Raw genomic sequence first — 20,090 nt, 5'->3', positions numbered from 1 at the left:
ATCAATATTAATATTTTGTATTAATATTAATGTTGAGTCAGATGATCCCTTCCAATATTTCGGGGCACCAGGCAAGGACTCTCACATTGACAATAAAGAACAATCATGGAAGATTGTTGACTGAATTAGAATTTTATAAATTGTAGGACATTTATCATCTGACCAATCTGAAGGATTTAGTGAGATTCAGGCAAGCTCATAGAGCTTCTGATTATCAACACAAGAATGACACAGTTTGCAATAAAATGAATTTATTAACAAAAAGATATACAAGAGTAAAATATCACACTCACTAAATACTACTAAGGAAAATGACTAAACTACTAAGAAAATTGAGTCAATAATCAAACAAAAACTACAAACGATTACATAAATGGATGTTAACAAAATTAATCAATTAACAGTCTATGGGGGAGTCAGTTGTGGTCTTTCTGGATGCCTGGATGAAATGAATACAGATAACATGTCTGATGTATATGTCTGTATATGCTGACCCAAATAGCAATTTCATATAGCAACAACCTAATGCCAAGGCCTTGGTTAGCTTATATTTACGTTTCACTTGGTTGGGTGATCAGTTCGGTACTTGAGTTATGCAACTCGGGTGCAGTTTCCACTGTGTATACACTGTGCGGTGTAAAAAGACGTATAGGACATGTTCCTTCATTATTCCTGTCCATTTTTTATGGTTCCAAACCAGTATGTTTAGAAATGGTCTTTCTCTTGAGGCCTTTCTTTGTTCTTGCTGTGCTCCAGCCAGAACTGGTTTGGTGGCCCTGAGAGTCCATCATCGTTCACACATTGGACTCAGGCATGGAGGGCTGAGGTGAACAAAGGCAACTTGTGATGAGATTAGCCTGTGATCAATGGGCTGTTGATGTCATCTTTCTTGCCTTCCACCTTTGCGGTCCTGATTACAATTTATTTGTCATTGAAGTTCCTATCACACTCTTTTGTATTAATCAAAGTGGGACAAAAGGATCTGTTGTGAAGCTCTGGTGCCATCATGTCTGCTGTTCACTACACTATATTGCACTATACACTGTATTTATCATTGAAAAAACGAATATTATTGTTAAATTATTATTACCATGTAGGAAGACACATCATGGCCATATTCTAAATAAATCGATATTGACATTGTCATCCTGGAATATGGCCATGATGTGTCTTCCTACATGGTTGTTTAAGAAATGAAAAGCTACACACTCCATCTTTAAGGGTTAAAAGAATTGTTGTATTAGAAACATAATAATCACTGTAATAATGATACATTCAAAGATTCTTAAGTATTTTCCTATTAAAATCAAAACAGACTTTTTTTTTTTTTTTGGTCAGTGTATTTGAAAACTTTGATAAGATCACATTAATTAACATACGGAATTAAACAGAGACTTTTAAAACACAATTAATAGATTCATTTAGAAATTATTACATAACAAATCAAACATATGAAAGTAAATAAGAAAAATAATGAAGAATGAAAACAGTGAATGTAAGTAAACACACAAATGCGTGTCTTTTCACTCTTCATTTCTGCTGCAGATGAAGTTGAGTTTGTGAGTTTCAGGAAGGCTGATCCAGCGCTGATCTCCTCCAGACTGAACTGCTCCTTTTCTCTTCTCGAGGTTGCAGTCTTCCGGTTCTACTCCGTTCCCTGGAGCCCAGTTCTGATAGCACACGATCTCTCCGCTCAACCAGAGCCACATGTTCATAAGGCAGTAGTTGTGTAAACCCAACCACACCGCCTCAGTAGACGCCTGTTTAACCACATTCATCACGTCACGCTGAATCTCTTCTGAATGAACCGAGACCAGATCCACATGATTCTGTCTGCAGTATCTCAGAGCTTCAGACCACGTCAGCTTCTCTTTGATCAGAATCAGTTTATCTGGACACAAAACAAACCACAAGCAGAAACTAGAGAGAGACTGATCAAAAACAACATGCAGAACAAACACTGTGGAGGAATTTGTCATGTCAGACATGTAGTGTGAACTTTAAGATATCTGGAGGTGATGGATGGATTGTGTGTGTTTGTGAGGATCTGCTCACCTTCATGACACACAAAAGGAAACTGGTTGTTGCAAGAGATGTCTATCCATTGTCCCTGAGTGTTCGGTTCGATCGCTGCACAGTTTTCATTACCTCCATCATTATTAGGTTCACCAGTATTCCAGTATCTGAATGAGGAGTTACTCTGATCTGACCACTGCCATGAGTCTCTGAACAGACCGATCCAGATCCATGATCCAGATGAATGATGATCACTAATGAACTTCTGAAGCTGTTGATTCTCATTCTGGTTCCTCACACTGACCAGATCAATGTGATTCTGTCTGCAGTAACTCTGAGCGTCTCTCCAGTTCTTCATCTGATTGACAAAGACGAGTCCTGTGTTCGCTTTAAGAAAAACAAATGGAAACAGATTCATGAATCAGTTTGTTCATTATTCTTATGCTGCTTTATGGTTTGATGTGAATAAGAGCAGCAGTGGAAACATCAGAAACACGTGTCTTTCAAAGACTGTTTCTACAGCTGATGATATATTAAATATTCACAATATATTCATGATGATTTTGCCGATAAAACATTAAGTAACATTTGTGATGATTTCAATATAACTTTATATTTCTTCATTAAGTTTTGTTACACATTTCTCTAGAATACTTGATTCAGACACAAAGATCTGAATGAGAGAAACATCAAACAGATGAAGATGTTTCACTGCAGCTGAATATATTTGTTAACTAGACCTAGTCTGATTGTTTTTTATGTTGTAATGGAGAATGTGTCTATTTGAGTTCACTTAAAGTTCATCTAGTAAGAATGGCATTTTTACAGGTTTTTGTTGAGATCCTGAAAGTCGTTGACACATTTCTTTTAAGGAAACTTAAGCAGGTTTGAGGCTTGAATTGAGTGTTATTTTATGTGTTTTTGAGTGAAGGGAAACATCTGTTAATGTTTAATGTTCAGTTATGTTTGACATTTGAAAAAGTGGTAACACTTTACTTGAAGGGGTGTGCATAAGACTGACATGACAGCTTTATAATTATGACATGACACATGTCATGAATATGAAGGAGGTTTTATGAATGTTTATGACAACTGTCATTAAGTCATTAAATGTCATTAAGTGTCATTCGCTCAATTATGTCATTTTTAATGCAAAGATGACATTGTTTGAGATGTCTTTGTTATGACAACTTGACATAAACCAACACATCATAACCTGTCATAAACATGACATAGCAGATTAATTATCAAACTTAAAAAACTACTTAGCTTTATGGGTACGACTCAAATACAAACAGATAGTTTATATTCAATCAAAACGGAGAGTGAACTTAAAATGAAGAAGCACATTTCACTAAAAATATTATAATCATTGTATCATAGACTAAGTAATTTAGGAGATTTCACATGATTTATTTATGTAGATTCCATTGAAGAAATCAAGCTATAAAACCTACTCAAAAATCCTGTGTAATATTGTTAGTCACGTGTCTTTCTTGAGCCTGTTGTTTCCATCCACTCACAACCAGAGGTCACCCATTCACTATTAAGACATTTTCATGTCACACACAGTTACATCAATGAATATACACTAACAGGAAGCAACAGTTAAAGGGTTAGTTCACCCAAAAATGAAAATAATGTCATTTATTACTCACCCTCATGTCGTTCCACACCCGTAACACCTTCATTCATCTTCGGAACACAAATTAAGATATTTTAGTTGAAATCCGATGGCTCAGTGAGGCCTTCATAGCCAGCAATGACATTTCCTCTCTCAAGATCCATTAATGTACTAAAAACATATTTAAATCAGTTCATGTGAGTACAGTGGTTCAATATTAATATTATAAAGCCACGAGAATATTTTTGGTGCGCCAAAAAAAAAACATCTTAAGAGAGAAAATGTCATTGCGCCCTATGAAGGCCTCATGGAGCCATCGGATTTCATCAAAAATATCTTAATTTGTGTTCCGAAGATTAACGAAGATCTTACGGGTGTGAAACGACATGAGGGTGAGTAATAAATGACAGAATTTTCATTTTTGGGTGAACTAACCCTTTAAGAGAACGTTCCATTGCAACACCGGGTGAAAGTGGACAAACATCCACAGTCTCCTCTATATTTTATGATTACATTAAAAAGTAGCAGAATTTAGTATTGCATTAAAATGTTGTACAGTATACGGTGTATCTTTTTATAAATTAATGTTTGTTGTCATTGTAGGGAGCTGAACTTACTGTTGTTAGATGAACTGCAGATGAATATCCAGCTGTCACTACATTTCCCATCATGCCATTGTCCATCTTTCATAGAACCACACTCATCTGTGCCATCAGGTTGTGTAGGAGCCCAGTTCAGAAAGAGCGCAGGATCACCTGAAGACCACTGCCATTTATTATGACTCGTCTTCTGCAGCCCAATCCAGACACGTTCATTATTCACACTCTTCTTCAGCTCGTTCATGTCGTTCATGTTGTCAACGGTGGCCAGATCTGTGTAATTCTCTCTGCAGTATCTCTGAGCTTCAGTCCAGTTCTTCATCACGTTTATAAAGTGATACTGACGCTGAACACATTCAGATACGGAGCAGAGAGCTGTGAAAGAGAGGGTTTGATTTAATGCTTTTCATAACAGAGTCAAACCTGATGAAACTATAAACCATCAATAAAACAACAAACACACTCACCAATGAGAAGAAGAATGAAATACAGAGTTTGCTCCATTTCTGAGGAAGAAACACATTGAAAAACTCAGATATCAAACATTCACAGATTCTTTTTGGAGTAAAATATGACAGTTTCAGTTAGTATCTGAACAGCAGCATGAATTCACTGTACATCATCATTCAGACAATATTAACATCTCAAAGTCTAGTTGTGTTTGAAGAATGAACATGTGAGTTGTTCTTACTTTAGAGGTCGTGTGTTTCTGTCCCGAGTCTGATGTTTCTGTCTGCAGCTTCAAACAGTGTGATCATTATATCTGCTCTCATCCCTCATTCGTCATCACATCATTTGTGTATTTCTCTGAAACCCCTATATCATATTCACTTCCTCTATATTTGTGAATTTGTCCAACTTTCCCTTTATTTGCATAAAGAAGAAAAAAAAAAACTTTTTTTGCTCTTCTGTCTCAAGCCTGGAGATGCAAAAGCCTCTATGTGCTGAAATATTCTTCTAAAATGAGCATTTTTATCAAACTTCTATGTTTATGTTCAGTTATTTAACTTTAATTACAATGAAAAGGATCTATTAAAGGTGCCCTAGAATTAAATATTGAATTTATCTTGGCATAGTTGAATAACAAGTTTGGAAAGTCTAAATGTTTAGAAACATTTAGAAACAACTAAATGTTGTCGTTAGCATGTTGCTAATGTACTGTTAAATGTGGTTAAAGTTACCATCGTTTCTTACTGTATTCACGGAGACAAGAGAGCCGTCACTATTTTCATTATTAAACACTTGCAGTCTGTATAATTCATAAACACAACTTCATTCTTTATAAATCTCTCCAACAGTGTGTAATGTTAGCTTTAGCCACAGAGCACTATCAAACTCATTCAGAATCAAATGTAATACATCCAAATAAATTACTATACTTACATGATCCGATGTATGAAAGCAGTATGCATGACGAACATCTTGTAAAGATCCATTTTGAGGGTTATATTAGCTGTGTAAACTGTGTTTATGCTGTTCAAGGCAAGCGCGAGCTCCGGGGGAGGGGGAGCACGAGAATTAAAGGGGCCGCAACCTATATATATCTGTGCATAGTTAATGATGCCCCAAAACAGGCAGTTAAAAAAAATGAATTAAAAAAAATCTATGGGGTATTTTGAGCTGAAACTTCACAGACACATTCAGGGGACACCTTAGACTTATATTACATCTTTTTAAAAGAAGTTCTAGGGCACCTTTAATTGCCATTAAAGTGGAATTACTGAACATTTTTATTTTGGACTCCTGCTGTTTACTGTTTCTTTGTTTGTAAAATATGAACACATTTGCATGTAAACATATTCTCATCACTCATTTGCTTATCTCCACATCACATGTAGACGTTCAGGATGGGCAATATTTACATCTCTGACGTGAAACAGGATAAACAGTGAGTGTTATTGTTCTAGTCATATTTCATATTTCATTCAGTCTTATTCATCTATTAGTTTTATTGCAGCTACAGGAAAGTTACACTATTACTGCGTCTCAATTCAGAGGCTGAGTCCTCGAAGTCCACGAAGGTCGAAGCGAGCGTTGTTACATGAAATGCTATAGCCTATGGATGATTTCCTGTTTACATCACCAGCTGTTCACGCCCACTGCTACTGTCGCCTAGCAACTGTGACAGATGAAACACTTCTATATATAATTCATTTATTTCTGAGTGTAAAAAGGAAAAAATAAAATAAAAATGTTTTGTACATGTATTTAATGTATGCAAGTTGGTATGTGTAAAATGTGGTACTGGCCCTTTAAAGGGAAATTGAACAGTTTTGAGGCACCAGTGAATTCCACAATATTCTTTTTTTTTTTATATTCACGATAAAACACGGCTATGATCACTTCACCCAACGGTTCTGTGTATCACTACACAACACCCTTAGCAACCACTCTTAGCAACGTAAACTGTATGTTCTCAGTTGATATTGTTCATTGAAGCTTACTGTATTATGTAGAAGAGAGTTGTGAAAAAAGATTGAGTTAGCGAGTTTATTACCTGTATTCAGATTTATCATTTTCCTTCAGGTCAGTCCTATGTTCATAATAAAAAATCTGTTTAGATGTCCGATGTATTATCTTGTCCTTTTAACAGTTAAGGGGTTTTCCTGTGACTGACAGCGCTAGTCAAAACATTTGTCAGGTGCCTCTTGTTCCGTGTTCAAAACAGTTCAGTCTTTTCAATGTAAAAGTCTTTGCTACTGACTGACACACTCATAAAGACAGTCTTTGCTGCCATCTAATGGCGTGGAAATGTAACTTCTGTTGCTGTTCACGGTCAGGGACTATTTTTTTCGGCGGAAGGAATGGCTTTTAGAAAAAATTTACTTCATGAAAGTTGCATTGATACATACTGTATTTCTGGAGTTCACCATCAGTCTGTCTCATTTCTGATTTAATTCGATGTCTTTAGCTGGTATAAGCAAAGATATAACAGTAACCGTTTTATAAAAGCTATAAGGCACTTGAGGCTAGTGCTGTATCGTGAATAAGTCACGGCTGAAGGGGTTACTCCTCTTCGCGCCTTGCCTAACAACGCCCTTCAGCCGTGACTTACTCATGATACAGCACAGCCTCTCGAACCTTATTGCTTACTTGTTCTTTTACAGTTATCATTTCAAATAGTAAGCAACCAGCTTGTATAAAAAGCACTAATCATTTTATTTGCTCAAGCCTTTATCTACACTATTTTTAGACTCTAGTCGAACCTAACTGGTCCAAATAACATTTATAGTTGCGCTTATAGTAAGACAATTACAAGTATTCACTCATAGTTCTTAAGTGGAAATAAGTGTTACAGTAACAAACAAGGGAACAGAGCAGCAGGGAAACATGAGGTGAACAAACAACAATAGAGACACAGAACTACAAAATAAGAGTCTATTTTATTTTCACTTCCGAGTGACGAGGCTGCAAAGAATCAGTAGTTAAAATTCAATTTTTAAACAATACCACAGCAGTACAATCCCAATCTTTTGTTGTGTTCCCGTCATTTTACTGATGACTGCTTCTCAAACCTTGGAGAGTTCAACGCAGGATCAATGCCCAGTTTATTTTGACCAGCTTGCTCCTCTGAATCTCAGCCTGTAAGTATGATTAATAATTGATGTTTAAATTTCCAGCAGTCTTTCGATATACGTAGTTTTGTTATGTTGTGTACAACCACATCTGTATGTCTGGGTCCAGTATTGTCTAAAAAAGTGTTGATTAAAGAGCATGAAGGATTGTAGGGCGATAGAAGATCAGTTAAGTACACAGGAGCTAAACTACTTAGAGCCTTATAGGTCATTAGCAATACTTTATAATCGATACGGAACTTAATGGGTAACCAGTGTAGAGATGATAAAATTGGTGATATATGATCATATTTTCTTGACCTGTAATGCATTACAGTAATCTAGTTGAGACGTCATGAATGCATGAACTAACTTTTCTGCATCAGAAATAGATAACATGTTCGATGCACCAAGTGGCAGCATATATATTGAAAATAGCAGAGAGCCTAACACAGATCTTTGTGGCACTCCATAATTTACTGACCTTTTTTTAGTTTTTTTTTTTTTAAATATAAAAACCCCTTTTAAATAGACAAAATTGTGACAGTCTCATAGATATGACCTAAATCACTGTAATGCCTGTCCCTTCCAGTAATTTTGTAGTCGATCTAGGAGTATTTTATGATCTATAGTGTCAAACACAGCACTGAGATCAAGTAAGACTAGTATTGAGATGCAGCCTTTATTAATCTAAATATGTATTGCATTTATGAAGAAAAGGCTCAGAATATCTCTTGTTTTAGGATGATTCTGTAAAAAAGTTCCTGCTGGGGGTGGTCACTCCCTTGCAGACCAAAAATAAATTTAAAAAATGATGAATATTAATGGGAAATGCACTGCTGCAACTGTGGTTTGTCTTCATGGATGAGATGTTGGGAGAGAGATATTCCACCACTGCTTAATTTAAATATTATGATATTGTCACAGTTAAATAACATGAGAAATAAACTAGGTTAACTTATTGTTGCTAACTAGATAAAATAAACATTGCACAGTTTAACCAGACTTATTTTACTTGGCTATGGTCTTGTCTCAGCTTGAGATACATCACCTGCCCTTTTCAAACAAACAAACAAACAAATTATTAAATGAATAGATTTCTGGCACTATCTTTGTATTTGAAAGTCTGTCAGAAGCGTCTCTGCTGTTTCCTGATGGCAGCAGTCACAGTTGCTAGGCGACAGCAGCAGTGGGCGTGAACAGCTGGTGACGCAAACAGGAAATCATCCATAGGCTATAGCGTTTCATTTAACAACGCTCGCTTTGACCTTCATGGACTTTGAGGACGCAGCCTCTGAATTGAGACACAGTTATTGTGTAACTTTCCTGTTGTTGTAATAAAATTGACAAATAAATAAGACTGGATGAAATATGAAATATGACTAGAACAATAACACTCACTATTTATCCTGTTTCACGTCAGAGAGGTAAAAATTGTCCATCCTGATTGTCTAAATGTGGTGTGGAGATAAGCAAATGAGTGATGAGGATGTGTTTACATGCAAATGTGTTCACATTTTATAAACAAAGAAACAGTAAACAGCATGATTCAGCCCTAGTGAAAAATAAAATTACTTAATGATGGATGAAAATGAAATATATAGAATATAGGATGAAATATATATCCATCTTTAAGAGAATCTACAACATGTTTAAAACTTGTTTAAAGTGATTATCATAATGATGTTCTCTGAGCACAAAAAAAATACTTTAAATATGAAACACACACACAAACATACACAAATATCTATAATATATACCCACCCATTGTATATATAATATAAAATATCCAGACGAAACCTTTGAAAGAGGATGCCCACTTCATAACCCCAAAGACATGTCCATGCTCACTCGGCCCAACAATTAGTCTCGATAAGGGATGAATAAGGAAACTCATCTTATGATCCTGTAGATGTTGAAGGCCATATTAATGTTTGTCTGTGGGGATTGTTTGTATGTTGGAATATCATTAAAGTAAACAAGGCCGTTGTATGAGTTCTCACCTAAAATTATGGTACAAGAGACAACATCACATTCTGTGTATTGATATGTGTTTGTTCCCTCACCCCTTAAAAGTGTCTGAAGTATAGAAATAATATGATTTTAACATATAGGCCTATATAGGCTGCAGTATGAGTGTATGAGTGTATGAGTATCGGTGAAGGGGTGTCACAGACACGCCAGGCTCATCACTCACCCAATCACGACGCACTCCCTCACCAGAGTACTGATCACGCACACCTGACACTCATCACCATCCCAATCAGCATCACTAGAAAAGACACTCACAGCCACACAGTCATTGTGCGGTCTCATTAACGCATACTTGTGTGCATTACCAGTTTGTCTCCTAGATCCTCCGTGTTCTCCTGTCTTCCGTGAGTGTCTCTGTGTGTCTTCAGCTCCAAAGATCATCCGCCATCCACGACTCCTAGAAGAAACAAGTATCAGTATTTCAGTCATCAACTATCACGAACTTTATCTGGCTTCACTCACCTGCACTGGCTCTGGTTGTTCAATAAACATCATTAACCTTACCTGTGTCTCCGACCTCCTCTGTACTGTAACAGAGGACCGGACCCTCACTGTCTGAACAACCACGATGAGCACTTCAGATCCTTTCCAAGACCTGGTAACAGCACTTCGCAGCACTCTCACCAGTACATCCACGCCAACACCACCAGCGAGCACTTCCGCATTCCCCGCTGCAGCTTTTCGCCGTCTGTGATCGCCAGTCCCATGGCCAAACCGGTGCCTTCTCTGGCTCGGCGGAGGATTGCAACGGTTTCATCCTGCAATGTTCGCTGGTTTTGGAGATGCAACCGCACTTATATCCAAGTCGCCTTCATAATTCAACAACTTGACGGTAAAGTGCTCCGCTGGGCTCAACCACTCTGGACTCAGAATAGTCCCGTCGTGCAATCACTATCAAGTTTCATTAACCATTTCAGAGAAGTTTTTGGAAAACCTGCATGGGACTTGTCAATTGGTGAGAGACTATGTAATTTAAAACAAGGTTCATTATCTGTCTCTGATTATGCCCTACAGTTCAGAACCCTAGCGGCAGCGAGTGGTTGGAACGAACAAGCCCTCATTACCCGGTATCGTCATGGTTTGGATCCATGTGTGCGGTTGCATCTCACTGCATACGAGGATACCATCGGGCTCGAGAAGTTCATCCAACTCTCAATAAGATTCGCCACTCGTATGCAGCTGTGCATTGAAGAGCGCCAAAATCAGCAGCTTTCCTGGATGTTTTCCTGAAGTTCCAGTTCCAAGTCCTGTTCCAAGTCATGTTCCAAGTCCTATTCCAAGTCCCGTTCCAGGTCCTGTTCCAAGTTCTGTTCCAAGTTTTCCAAGTTCTAAGAAGATCCAAGTCTGTGCCATGTCCATTGAGAGTCCACTTGAAAAACGTTCCACAGAATTCCTGATTGTTATTCCCACTTCAGTGACGTCTTCTGTCCGAAGAAGGCCTCCAGGCTGCCTCCCCATTGGCCATGGGACTGTGCTATTGACCTCATCCCTGGTGAGCCAGTGCCCAGAGGGAAGATTTATTCCCTGTCCGTTCCAGAGGAGAAGGCTATGGAGGAATACATCAACAAGGCTCTATCACAAGGTTACATCCGCCCGTCTACTTCCCCTGCTGAATTCAGCTTCTTCTTTGTTGCCAAGAAGGACGGAGGCTTGCGGCCTTGCATAGATTACAGAGCCCTCAACAAAATAACAATCAAATTCAGATACCCTCTTCCTCTCATCCCATCTGCGCTGGAACATCTCCGCGGCACCACTGTGTTCACTAAGTTGGACCTCCGCAGCGCATATAACCTCATCCGAATACGTGAGGGGGATGAATGGAAGACGGCTTTTGTGACCCCTACCGGACACTATGAGTACTGTGTCATGCCCTATGGACTCGTCAACGCCCCCTCCGTATTTCAGGATTTCATGTACGAGGTGCTCCGGGAGTTCCTGCACAGGTTTGTGATCGTTTACATAGATGACATCCTTATTTACTCCTGGAGCCTGGCCGAACATCGCCAGCACGTTGCGGAGGTCCTCCAACGTCTGAGGGACTACAACCTGTTCCTGAAAGCAGAAAAGTGTACGTTCTATCAACCCTCAGTGTAGTTCTTAGAATACAACGTCGATCACAGTGTCGTCCGCATGGATGAGAGGAAGGTTTCTGCTATAAAAGATTGGCCTCTTCCTATGACTGTGAAAGAACTGCAAAGATTCCTAGGATTCGCCAACTTTTACCGAAGATTCATCAAGGGATACAGTACCGCCACTTCTCCACTTACCAACCTGCTCCGTGGCAAGCCCAAGTCTCTGTCCTGGAATCCGGCAGCAAAGCAAGCATTTGAAGACCTCAAGACCACCTTCACAACCACTCTCCTCCTCGTTCATCCAGATCCAGAGCTTCCCTTCATGGTCGAGATAGATGCATCTACCACAGGAGTGGGAGCGGTCTTGTCTCAGCAGCAGGGGAAACCAAGTAGACTCCATCCATGTGCCTTCTTCTCCCACAAACTCAACCCGGGGGAGGTTAATTATGATATCGGCAACCAGGAGCTTCTCGCCATCAAGCTCGCCCTGGAGGAGTGGAGGCATTGGCTCGAAGGAGCCCGTCATCCATTTTTGGTGTTAACTGACCATAACTTGGAGTACATGCGTGATGCTAAAAGATTGAACCCACGTCAAGCCAGATGGGCCCTGTTCTTTACTCGATTCAACTTTACCATTTTCTATCGTCCTGGTTCCAAGAATGTAAAAGCTGATGCTCTGTCACGTATCTATAGTCCCGAGGAGAACACTGAAGATCCAGAGCCCATTCTTCCAAAGAATCTCATTGTAAGTCCCATAACCTGGTCTGAGGAGACACTGCCCGAGTCCAATGCCTCCACCAACACCCCGTTGGGTTGCCCCCAAGGTTTGCTCTACATCCCACGGACACAACGCATTCCCCTCGTTCACTCCTCACATTCGTCGCTGGGCACTGGCCACCCAGGGGTCAATGAAACCCTCTCGTTGTTAAAACAATGCTTCTGATGGCCCAACATGGCATCAGATGTCAGGAGGTACGTACAGGGGTGCAGGGAATGTGCCATAGCCAAGAGCCCTCGTCATCTTCCCTCCAGGAAATTACAACCTCTGCCCGTTCCAACTCACCCGTGGTCACATCTAGGAGTGGATTTCATCATGGATCTCCCAGTCTCCAATAGACACACGTGCGTAATGTTTGTGGTGGACCGGTTCTCGAAGTCCTGTCGGTTAATTCCACTCCAAGGACTTCCAACGGCTATGGACACAGCAGAGCTTATCTTCAATCACGTATTCAGATACTATGGATTGTCCGAGGATACTGTATCTGACAGAGGACCTCAATTCACATCCCGTGTCTGGAAGGCGTTCTTCAAACTCCTAGATGTGACCATTAGCCTCTCCTCTGGATACCATCCCCAGACGAACGGGCAGACGGAGCGAAAGATACAGGAGATTGGCCGTTTCCTGCGTACCTTTTGTCATGGCCACCAGGACTCCTGGAGCCAGTTCCTGGGCTGGGCCAGGTATGCCCAGAACTCCCTCCGTCAACCCACCACTGGTCTCACCCCTTTCCAGTGCGTACTCGGCTATCAGCCCCCACTGTTCCCCTGGGACGGGGAATCGTCAGATGTCCCGGCAGTGGATTACTGGTTCTGGGAGAGCGAGAGGGTCTGGGACTCAGCTCATCTTCAACTTCAACGGGCCCTCAGGAAACTGTAAGGAACCCTGCATCGGCCCAAAAACGGACTCCGATGCCCCCGGGCGAAGGTTAACGCGTGTATGCCTTTTCAGCGTCTCTATTAAGTTCACTTAATTTCACTTGTTTAATCTGACTCCAATTTCAAATGATTATTACACTTAGGTTGTGTTTCCAATTAGAAATTCATCATTAATTATGCAGTAATTTAGATATTTGATGATTCTGGATATCCCATATTTCAATTGTTCAGTCATTAGGGTACCGATGCCGCACAGACATACTCGCCCCAGGATTTCGCTGTAAACTCACGGACATAAACTCGCCAGTCTGATCTTCGTCAGAGGGTGTAATAAGTTGGCTAATACCTTTAGTTGGTTGCCTACTGCTCACTCGAACAAAAGTGTATTTTAATTTAGCCACTTCCATACAACTTGCTAAATCAGCGGTAAACAGAAATCAAAAGGTCTTCAGATGAAGTGCCTACTGCTCCTTCATTCATGCTCCTTCAGTTTGTTTTACCCTGGACACAGATTTACGGTAGCCTTAGCCTCCCATAATTTACTGGTAATAATGATATCAGGAGAATCCAGAGTAAATCAAATATAACATTTTATTTGTCAGGTAAAAGTGTATCGTGTCAATTAAACAAATAACCAATTAAAGCCAATTCAGAAATGATAAATGCATAACATCGATTACTCAAAGAAATGCATATACACACAGGGATGGGTGAATGTCTTCAGACATTCACCCATCTCTGTGGGGGCTACAGATGATCCCCCCTGACTACTTTGCTCTTTACCTATTATACCAGGACCAGAACAAAAGGATCGTAAATGTTTATTCCAACAACACCTGTTTTGGGGGAGAGGAGAAGAGACACCACGCAAAAAGAGGACAGAATTTTCCTTAGTTTTCCATCTTCTTCATAATTCTAGTGACTGCTGTGAAATTGAGACCATTTTACCAATCGCACTGAGACATTTAAAATGATACCAAACATGAAAAGGGAAAAACAATAAATACACAAGTTACATTATACGTGTTGAATAACTTTCAGTCAGGGGGAAGGAGAGTTTGTGTGTGTGTGGTGGGGGGAGGCGTTGTCCTTTTGGAGTTAGGGCAAGTCGTTGCCCCTTGCTATTTCTCTGAGATCTTCTTCTCTAGGCGAGTTTTATTGCTTTATTGCAGGATGCTTGATCTCAGTTTTCGTTTAGCAGGAAAATCAAGCCTTACAAAACGCAGATTAACAGCAGATCTTCGTCGTTCTCAAGCACCTGTATATCAACCTGGAGATAAGGTCTGGTTATCCACTAGAGATATTCGGATGCGTCTACCCTGCAGAAAGCTGAGTCCCAGATTCATTGGCCCCTACACCATCATCCGTCAAGTTAAATTGGTCACTTATCAGTTACAACTTCCACCTGAATTCAGAATCCATCCCACGTTCCATGTTTACCTCTTGAAACGTCACCACCCTTCTGTTCTTCCCTCCACAGAGCCTGGCGATGCTGAAGAACCCCCCCTTCCAATCATCGTGGAGGACGAAGCGGCATATCTGGTGAAAGACATCCTGGACTCCCGGCGCTGTGGTGGTCACTTGGAATATCGTTGACTGGGAAGGATACGGTCCCAAGGAAAGATCATGGGTTCCCAGAGTTGACATTCTCGATCCAAGTCTTCTTGATGACTTCCAAGCCAGAAACCCCAACAGACCAGCTCCATGCGGCAGAGGCCGACCACCACAACGTCGGGGTCCACGGTCCTCAGGACCTCAGGGGGGGTGGGGGTAATGTCACAGACACGCCAGGCTCATCACTCACCCAATCACGACGCACTCCCTCACCAGAGTACTGATCACGCACACCTGACACTCATCACCATCCCAATCAGCAGCACTAGAAAAGAGACTCACAGCCACACAGTCATTGTCCGGTCTCATTAACGCATACTTACCTGAATGCTTACCTTACGGACTCCTCAAACGACTTCTTACCCGTCTCCAGTGTGTCTCCTAGATCCTCCGTGTTATCCTGTCTTCCGTGAGTGTCTCTGTGTGTCTTCAGCTCCAAAGATCATCCGCCATCCATGACTCCTAGAAGAAACAAGTATCAGTATTTCAGTCATCAGCTATCACAAACTTTATCTGGCTTCACTCACCTGCACTGGCTCTGGTTGTTCAATAAACATCATTAACCTTACCTGTGTCTCCGACCTCCTCTGTACTGTAACAAGGGGCAGTTTTTGTATATGCTTGATAAGTCATTTTCTCCTCGCCTCACTTTCATGGGCTGTGAAATGGAATTCACCAACAATCAGTTTTGCTGTACTTTTGCTAAACAACTGAACTCTGCACACTATTACTACAGATTTGCCACATTTCTCCGAAGGAAACATTTAGAGTCTAGGGGCCAGATTTACTAACAGCTTCGGTTAGCGCAAACCCTCTTATGGTGTTAAAAAACTACTGTCAGGATTTATTAAAGAATATCCTAGAATATCGAAATCAACCACAGGCGGTAGATCCTTTTGCTTTTTAGCACTTAAATCTTCCTATCATTGTTCGGGAAGCAGACACACTCTGTCAGTTTAAATCTAGACTAAAAACACACCTGTTTAAACTTGCATACACATAACACATTATCTACTTCTATAATTCAAATCATGTAAATTGTTAGACTGCATAAATTAGGTCAACCGAAACCGGGAACACTTCCCATAACACCTGATGTACTCGCTACATCATAAGAAGAATGGTGTCTATGCTAATATTAGTATCTCTCTGTTTTTCCCGGGGTTTGCCGCAACCTGCCAGATCCAGGCTATATCGAGATGAGATGAAGGACCTGAGCCTAGACACAACGACAACGCAGCCCTGATGTGTCAACTACACTACCCCCTCCGAAGGCCTCCTTCCCTTTCATTTCCCTATTTATAGATAAAACGTTATCAAAATGATTCCAGTTCGCATAGATCCATGGACACGACACATTTTTCTGAATTTTATGGGCTGGACAATTAATTTGGTAATGTCACTTTGTAAAAAAGATTAAGTGTCTGCACACATACACGTTCAAATGCACAAAACCTATAGACTAAACATGTAAATGAATGGCAAGAATGCATTAAAAGTCTTCGGTTTTCAGTTAAAAGGGTGTCATATAAGCGGCCCCTGTTTAATAATTTATGATTTTTACAACAAAGTGATTCAATTGTAAGAAACCCCCCACTGGCCCAAATACGGAATCTGACGGCCAGGGCGAAGGTTTAATGCGTGTATGTCTTTTCAGCGCCCCTGTGAAGTTCACTTAATTTCTAGAATTTAATTTCAATTGTACTTTAGCTGCTAGTTTAATCTGACTTTCAAATGATTATTACTCTTAGGTTGTGTTTTCAATTAGAAATGAATAATTTCTTATGTATTAATTTAGATATTTGATGATTCTGGGTATCCCTTGCTTTCAATTATTCGTTCATCAGGGACCCGATGCCGCACAGAGATACTCGCCCTGGGTTTGCGGTAAACTCATGGACATAAACTCGCCAGTCTGCTCTTCGTCAGAGGGTGTAATAAGTTGGCTAATACCTTTAGTCGGTTGCCTACTGCTCACTCGAACAAAAGTGTATTTAATTTAGCCACTTCCATACAACTTGCTAAATCAGCGGTAAACAGAAATCAAAAGATCTTCAGATGAAGTGCCTACTGCTCCTTCATTCATGCGCCTTCAGTTTGTTTTACCCTGGACACAGATTTACGGTAGCATTAGCCTCCCATAATTTACTGGTAATAATGATATCAGGAGAATCCAGAGCACATCAAATATAACATTTTATTTGTCAGGTAAAAGTGTATCGTGTCAATTACACATAACCAATTAAAGCCAATTCAGAAGTCATATATACATAACATCAGTTGCTCAAAGATGACTCTAAGAGTAAGAATTGTATATACACACAGTGGTGGATTAGTGTTTTAAGACACTTACCCATCACACTTCAGATATCTTGAAGAGACACCACCCAAAAGGAGGACAGAATTCTCCTTAGTTTTCAGTCTTCCTCATAATTCAAATGACTGCTGTGAAATTGATAGGGTAAGGTGTTGTCCTATGCTATTTCTTTTAAATCTTCTCTCCAGATGAGTTTTATTGCTTGATCTCAGTTTTTGTCTTAGCAGGAAAATCAAGTCTTACATTGTGGTTAGCAGTTTGTTGTGGGTAGCTGTTGAGATTTCCATGATTGTCTGATGGGGGACGGGGCCATAGGCCATATGCAGCTAATCTTACGTCAATAAATAATTTATAATTTATAGCTATAGCATGTAAATATAATGAACAAGTAGTTACTGTAGCGTCTGGACCAATCTGGCACAAAATTATTCATTATATTAAATGAATTACCCATAAACTCACTCTATCAAAGTTCTGTGAAACATCCCCCTAAAACTGCAACTAGCATCCCAAACGTAGCTAACACACAGGCAGAACTAGGTGTCCTGTTACAGATACTTGGAACTTTTATGATCAGAAAGAATTTTGCAGAGACTAGTGACTCTGACTTCATAAAATAAACTCTCTTAATCCTATGTATTCTCCATATAAGCACTTGGGAAATGTCTAAACATGTATCCAATTTTCCCATCTCATGACTTTCCTTGTATAGGCTTTATTCTATGTATTAATTCTCTCTTTTGAACTATTTTGGTATTAATGTTCCAGAGTTGCAAATTTAGTTAACTGAAATTACATTGGTAGCATGTTTGGTATCTACAGACTCCAACTTTCGTTTCCTATTTGGTAATTTATGTTACATGTTACTAACTCTGTGACACATTAGTATTATCTAGAAAGTTCTTCTCTCATTCATCCAATCCAGTGTCTTATGCTAATATCCTGCCAAAGTCACAAAGACTCGTAAAGTTCCCTCCAAGGGGACAACTCCTTATTGGCTCAGACACCTTAAGAGGGTGTGACATCTTCACCCCTTATATTCACTGATCACCAGATCAAACTCTCTCTTCTTCTCTTTTACTGACAAATGCTGATGTCAAGATGGCACTGTAAGAAGCTAGAAGCTTCTGCGAAACCCCAAGCTTGTGCCAGGCTTCGGCCTAGAAACTTCCATTTACCAAAGATCCTCTGAATCCAACTAGTTCTCTTTCATCAAGACAATATCAGCAAATATTCAATGGAAGCCTCCACAAATTGCATCAGGACAGTTTTAATTCAACTTGGAGAGACATGCAAGTATCAAACTTAGTCTCATTATCTGATACATTGAGTATCCTTACCCCTTTTAAAGAAGGGCCTGTTAAAACTAAACTGATGGTTTGCTCAAGGCTGTTGATCTGCTGAATTTTAAACAATGCTGTAACTTCATACTTCCTGTACTCTGCTTTAGCTCTCTCTTTCCCTTGGTAAACTGTATGCATGTATGTGTGTGAATGTTAGAGTAGTTAAGTGTTTAGTCTAGTTAATAAAGTCTTGTTCATGTCACACATAAAGTTGTCCGTGTTTTGCGCTCATATACTGGAGTCCCTATTCATGCAGATCCTGACTACGGGCTCTTAGTAGTACTGTACAATAAGATTGTTATTTCCCATAACCTGGAAATGAACATTTCTTAGAATTAATAAACAATTAACACTGTGTGTTCATTGGACAACAGGTTAATTGATTGTAATATTAATTTTATTACATTAAGTTAATTTTATTAACTTGTAACAGTTTTCCTGTTACTAATATAGATACCGGTAATTTTCTCCAGTGGATTTATTATTATTCACCTATGCATTAGGGGGCGCTCTATGAGGTGTAGGGTAGGCCTATTTAAGGAGGCAAAGAAGGAGAAATGGCAGGACCAAATAAAGTGGTAATATGTTCAGATTCTTTTTCAGCTTTAATTAGTATAGTACATGCAAGATCAGACAGAGATGATTTATTAATGGAAGTATATTTATCATTATACAGACTGAAAGAGGCTGGAATAGTGGTGTATTTCTGTTGGGTACCAGCACACATTGGGGTAACTGGTAATGAAGTTGCGGATAAACTAGCAAAAAAAGCACTAGACAAGAGGGAGGTGGATGTTAAAGTACCTATGGGGAAAAAGGAGGCAAAGTCGATTTTAAAGAGAAAGTTAATGAATAAGTGGCAAATGAGATGGGACAGTAGTAGCACAGGGAGATGGTGTTATAGTATCACACAGACAGTAGGGAGGATACATTGTCAGGGAAGAAATAGGAAAGAAGAAGTATTGCTGTCTAGGTTAAGATTGGGACATACAGGGTTAAACTCAACACTGACAATAACGGGGTTACATGAAAATGGATTATGTGATGTGTGTGGAGTATCTGAAAATGTATGTCATGTATTATTTATTTGTAGTAAGTATAATATTTTCCGGGATGTATTGTTCAGTCATCTGAAGAATGGAGAGGATAGAATGAAGAATGAGGATATTTTAGGAAAAGGTTTAATGGATAGACAGATATATAGAGCACTAATTACGTTTATATATGATTCAGGTTTGGGATTTAGAATATGATATACTTG

General features: G+C 39.7%; 1 protein-coding gene across 2 annotated transcripts; it reads right to left on the bottom strand.

The window, feature by feature from the left end:
* Positions 1–240: 240 nt before the first annotated feature.
* Positions 241–5,207, bottom strand: LOC125264283 (C-type mannose receptor 2-like). 2 transcript variants are annotated; one of them, XM_048183505.1, is made up of 5 exons: positions 4,931–5,207; positions 4,707–4,745; positions 4,258–4,614; positions 2,056–2,403; positions 241–1,903 (listed from the first exon to the last, which is right to left on the bottom strand). In XM_048183505.1, exons 2-5 carry the CDS (start codon positions 4,741–4,743, stop codon positions 1,524–1,526), a joined length of 1,122 nt encoding a protein of 373 aa, XP_048039462.1. In that variant the 5' UTR covers positions 4,744–4,745; positions 4,931–5,207; the 3' UTR covers positions 241–1,523. The 2 variants fall into 2 exon arrangements, with proteins under 2 accessions (XP_048039462.1, XP_048039463.1); XM_048183506.1 differs by having other exon boundaries at positions 241–1,891; positions 4,931–5,203.
* Between the last annotated feature and the right edge of the window lie 14,883 nt (positions 5,208–20,090).

The sequence above is a fragment of the Megalobrama amblycephala genome, linkage group LG3 (assembly GCF_018812025.1).
Source record: "Megalobrama amblycephala isolate DHTTF-2021 linkage group LG3, ASM1881202v1, whole genome shotgun sequence".
NCBI lineage: Eukaryota > Metazoa > Chordata > Actinopteri > Cypriniformes > Xenocyprididae > Megalobrama > Megalobrama amblycephala.
Note: the sequence above shows the minus strand (reverse complement) of the source record. Positions and strands in the feature narration are given on the sequence as shown.

Bases quoted from the DNA above. Each gene is read 5' to 3' on its own strand.
- LOC125264283 (XM_048183505.1), bottom strand. From the start codon at position 4,743: ATGGAGCAAACTCTGTATTTCATTCTTCTTCTCATTG. The intron at 2,404-4,257 runs GTAAGTTCAGCT...TTTTTCTTAAAG, and splicing joins CTGCAGTTCATCTAACAACA to CGAACACAGGACTCGTCTTT. The intron at 1,904-2,055 runs GTGAGCAGATCC...GCTTGTGGTTTG, and splicing joins TCCTTTTGTGTGTCATGAAG to TTTTGTGTCCAGATAAACTG.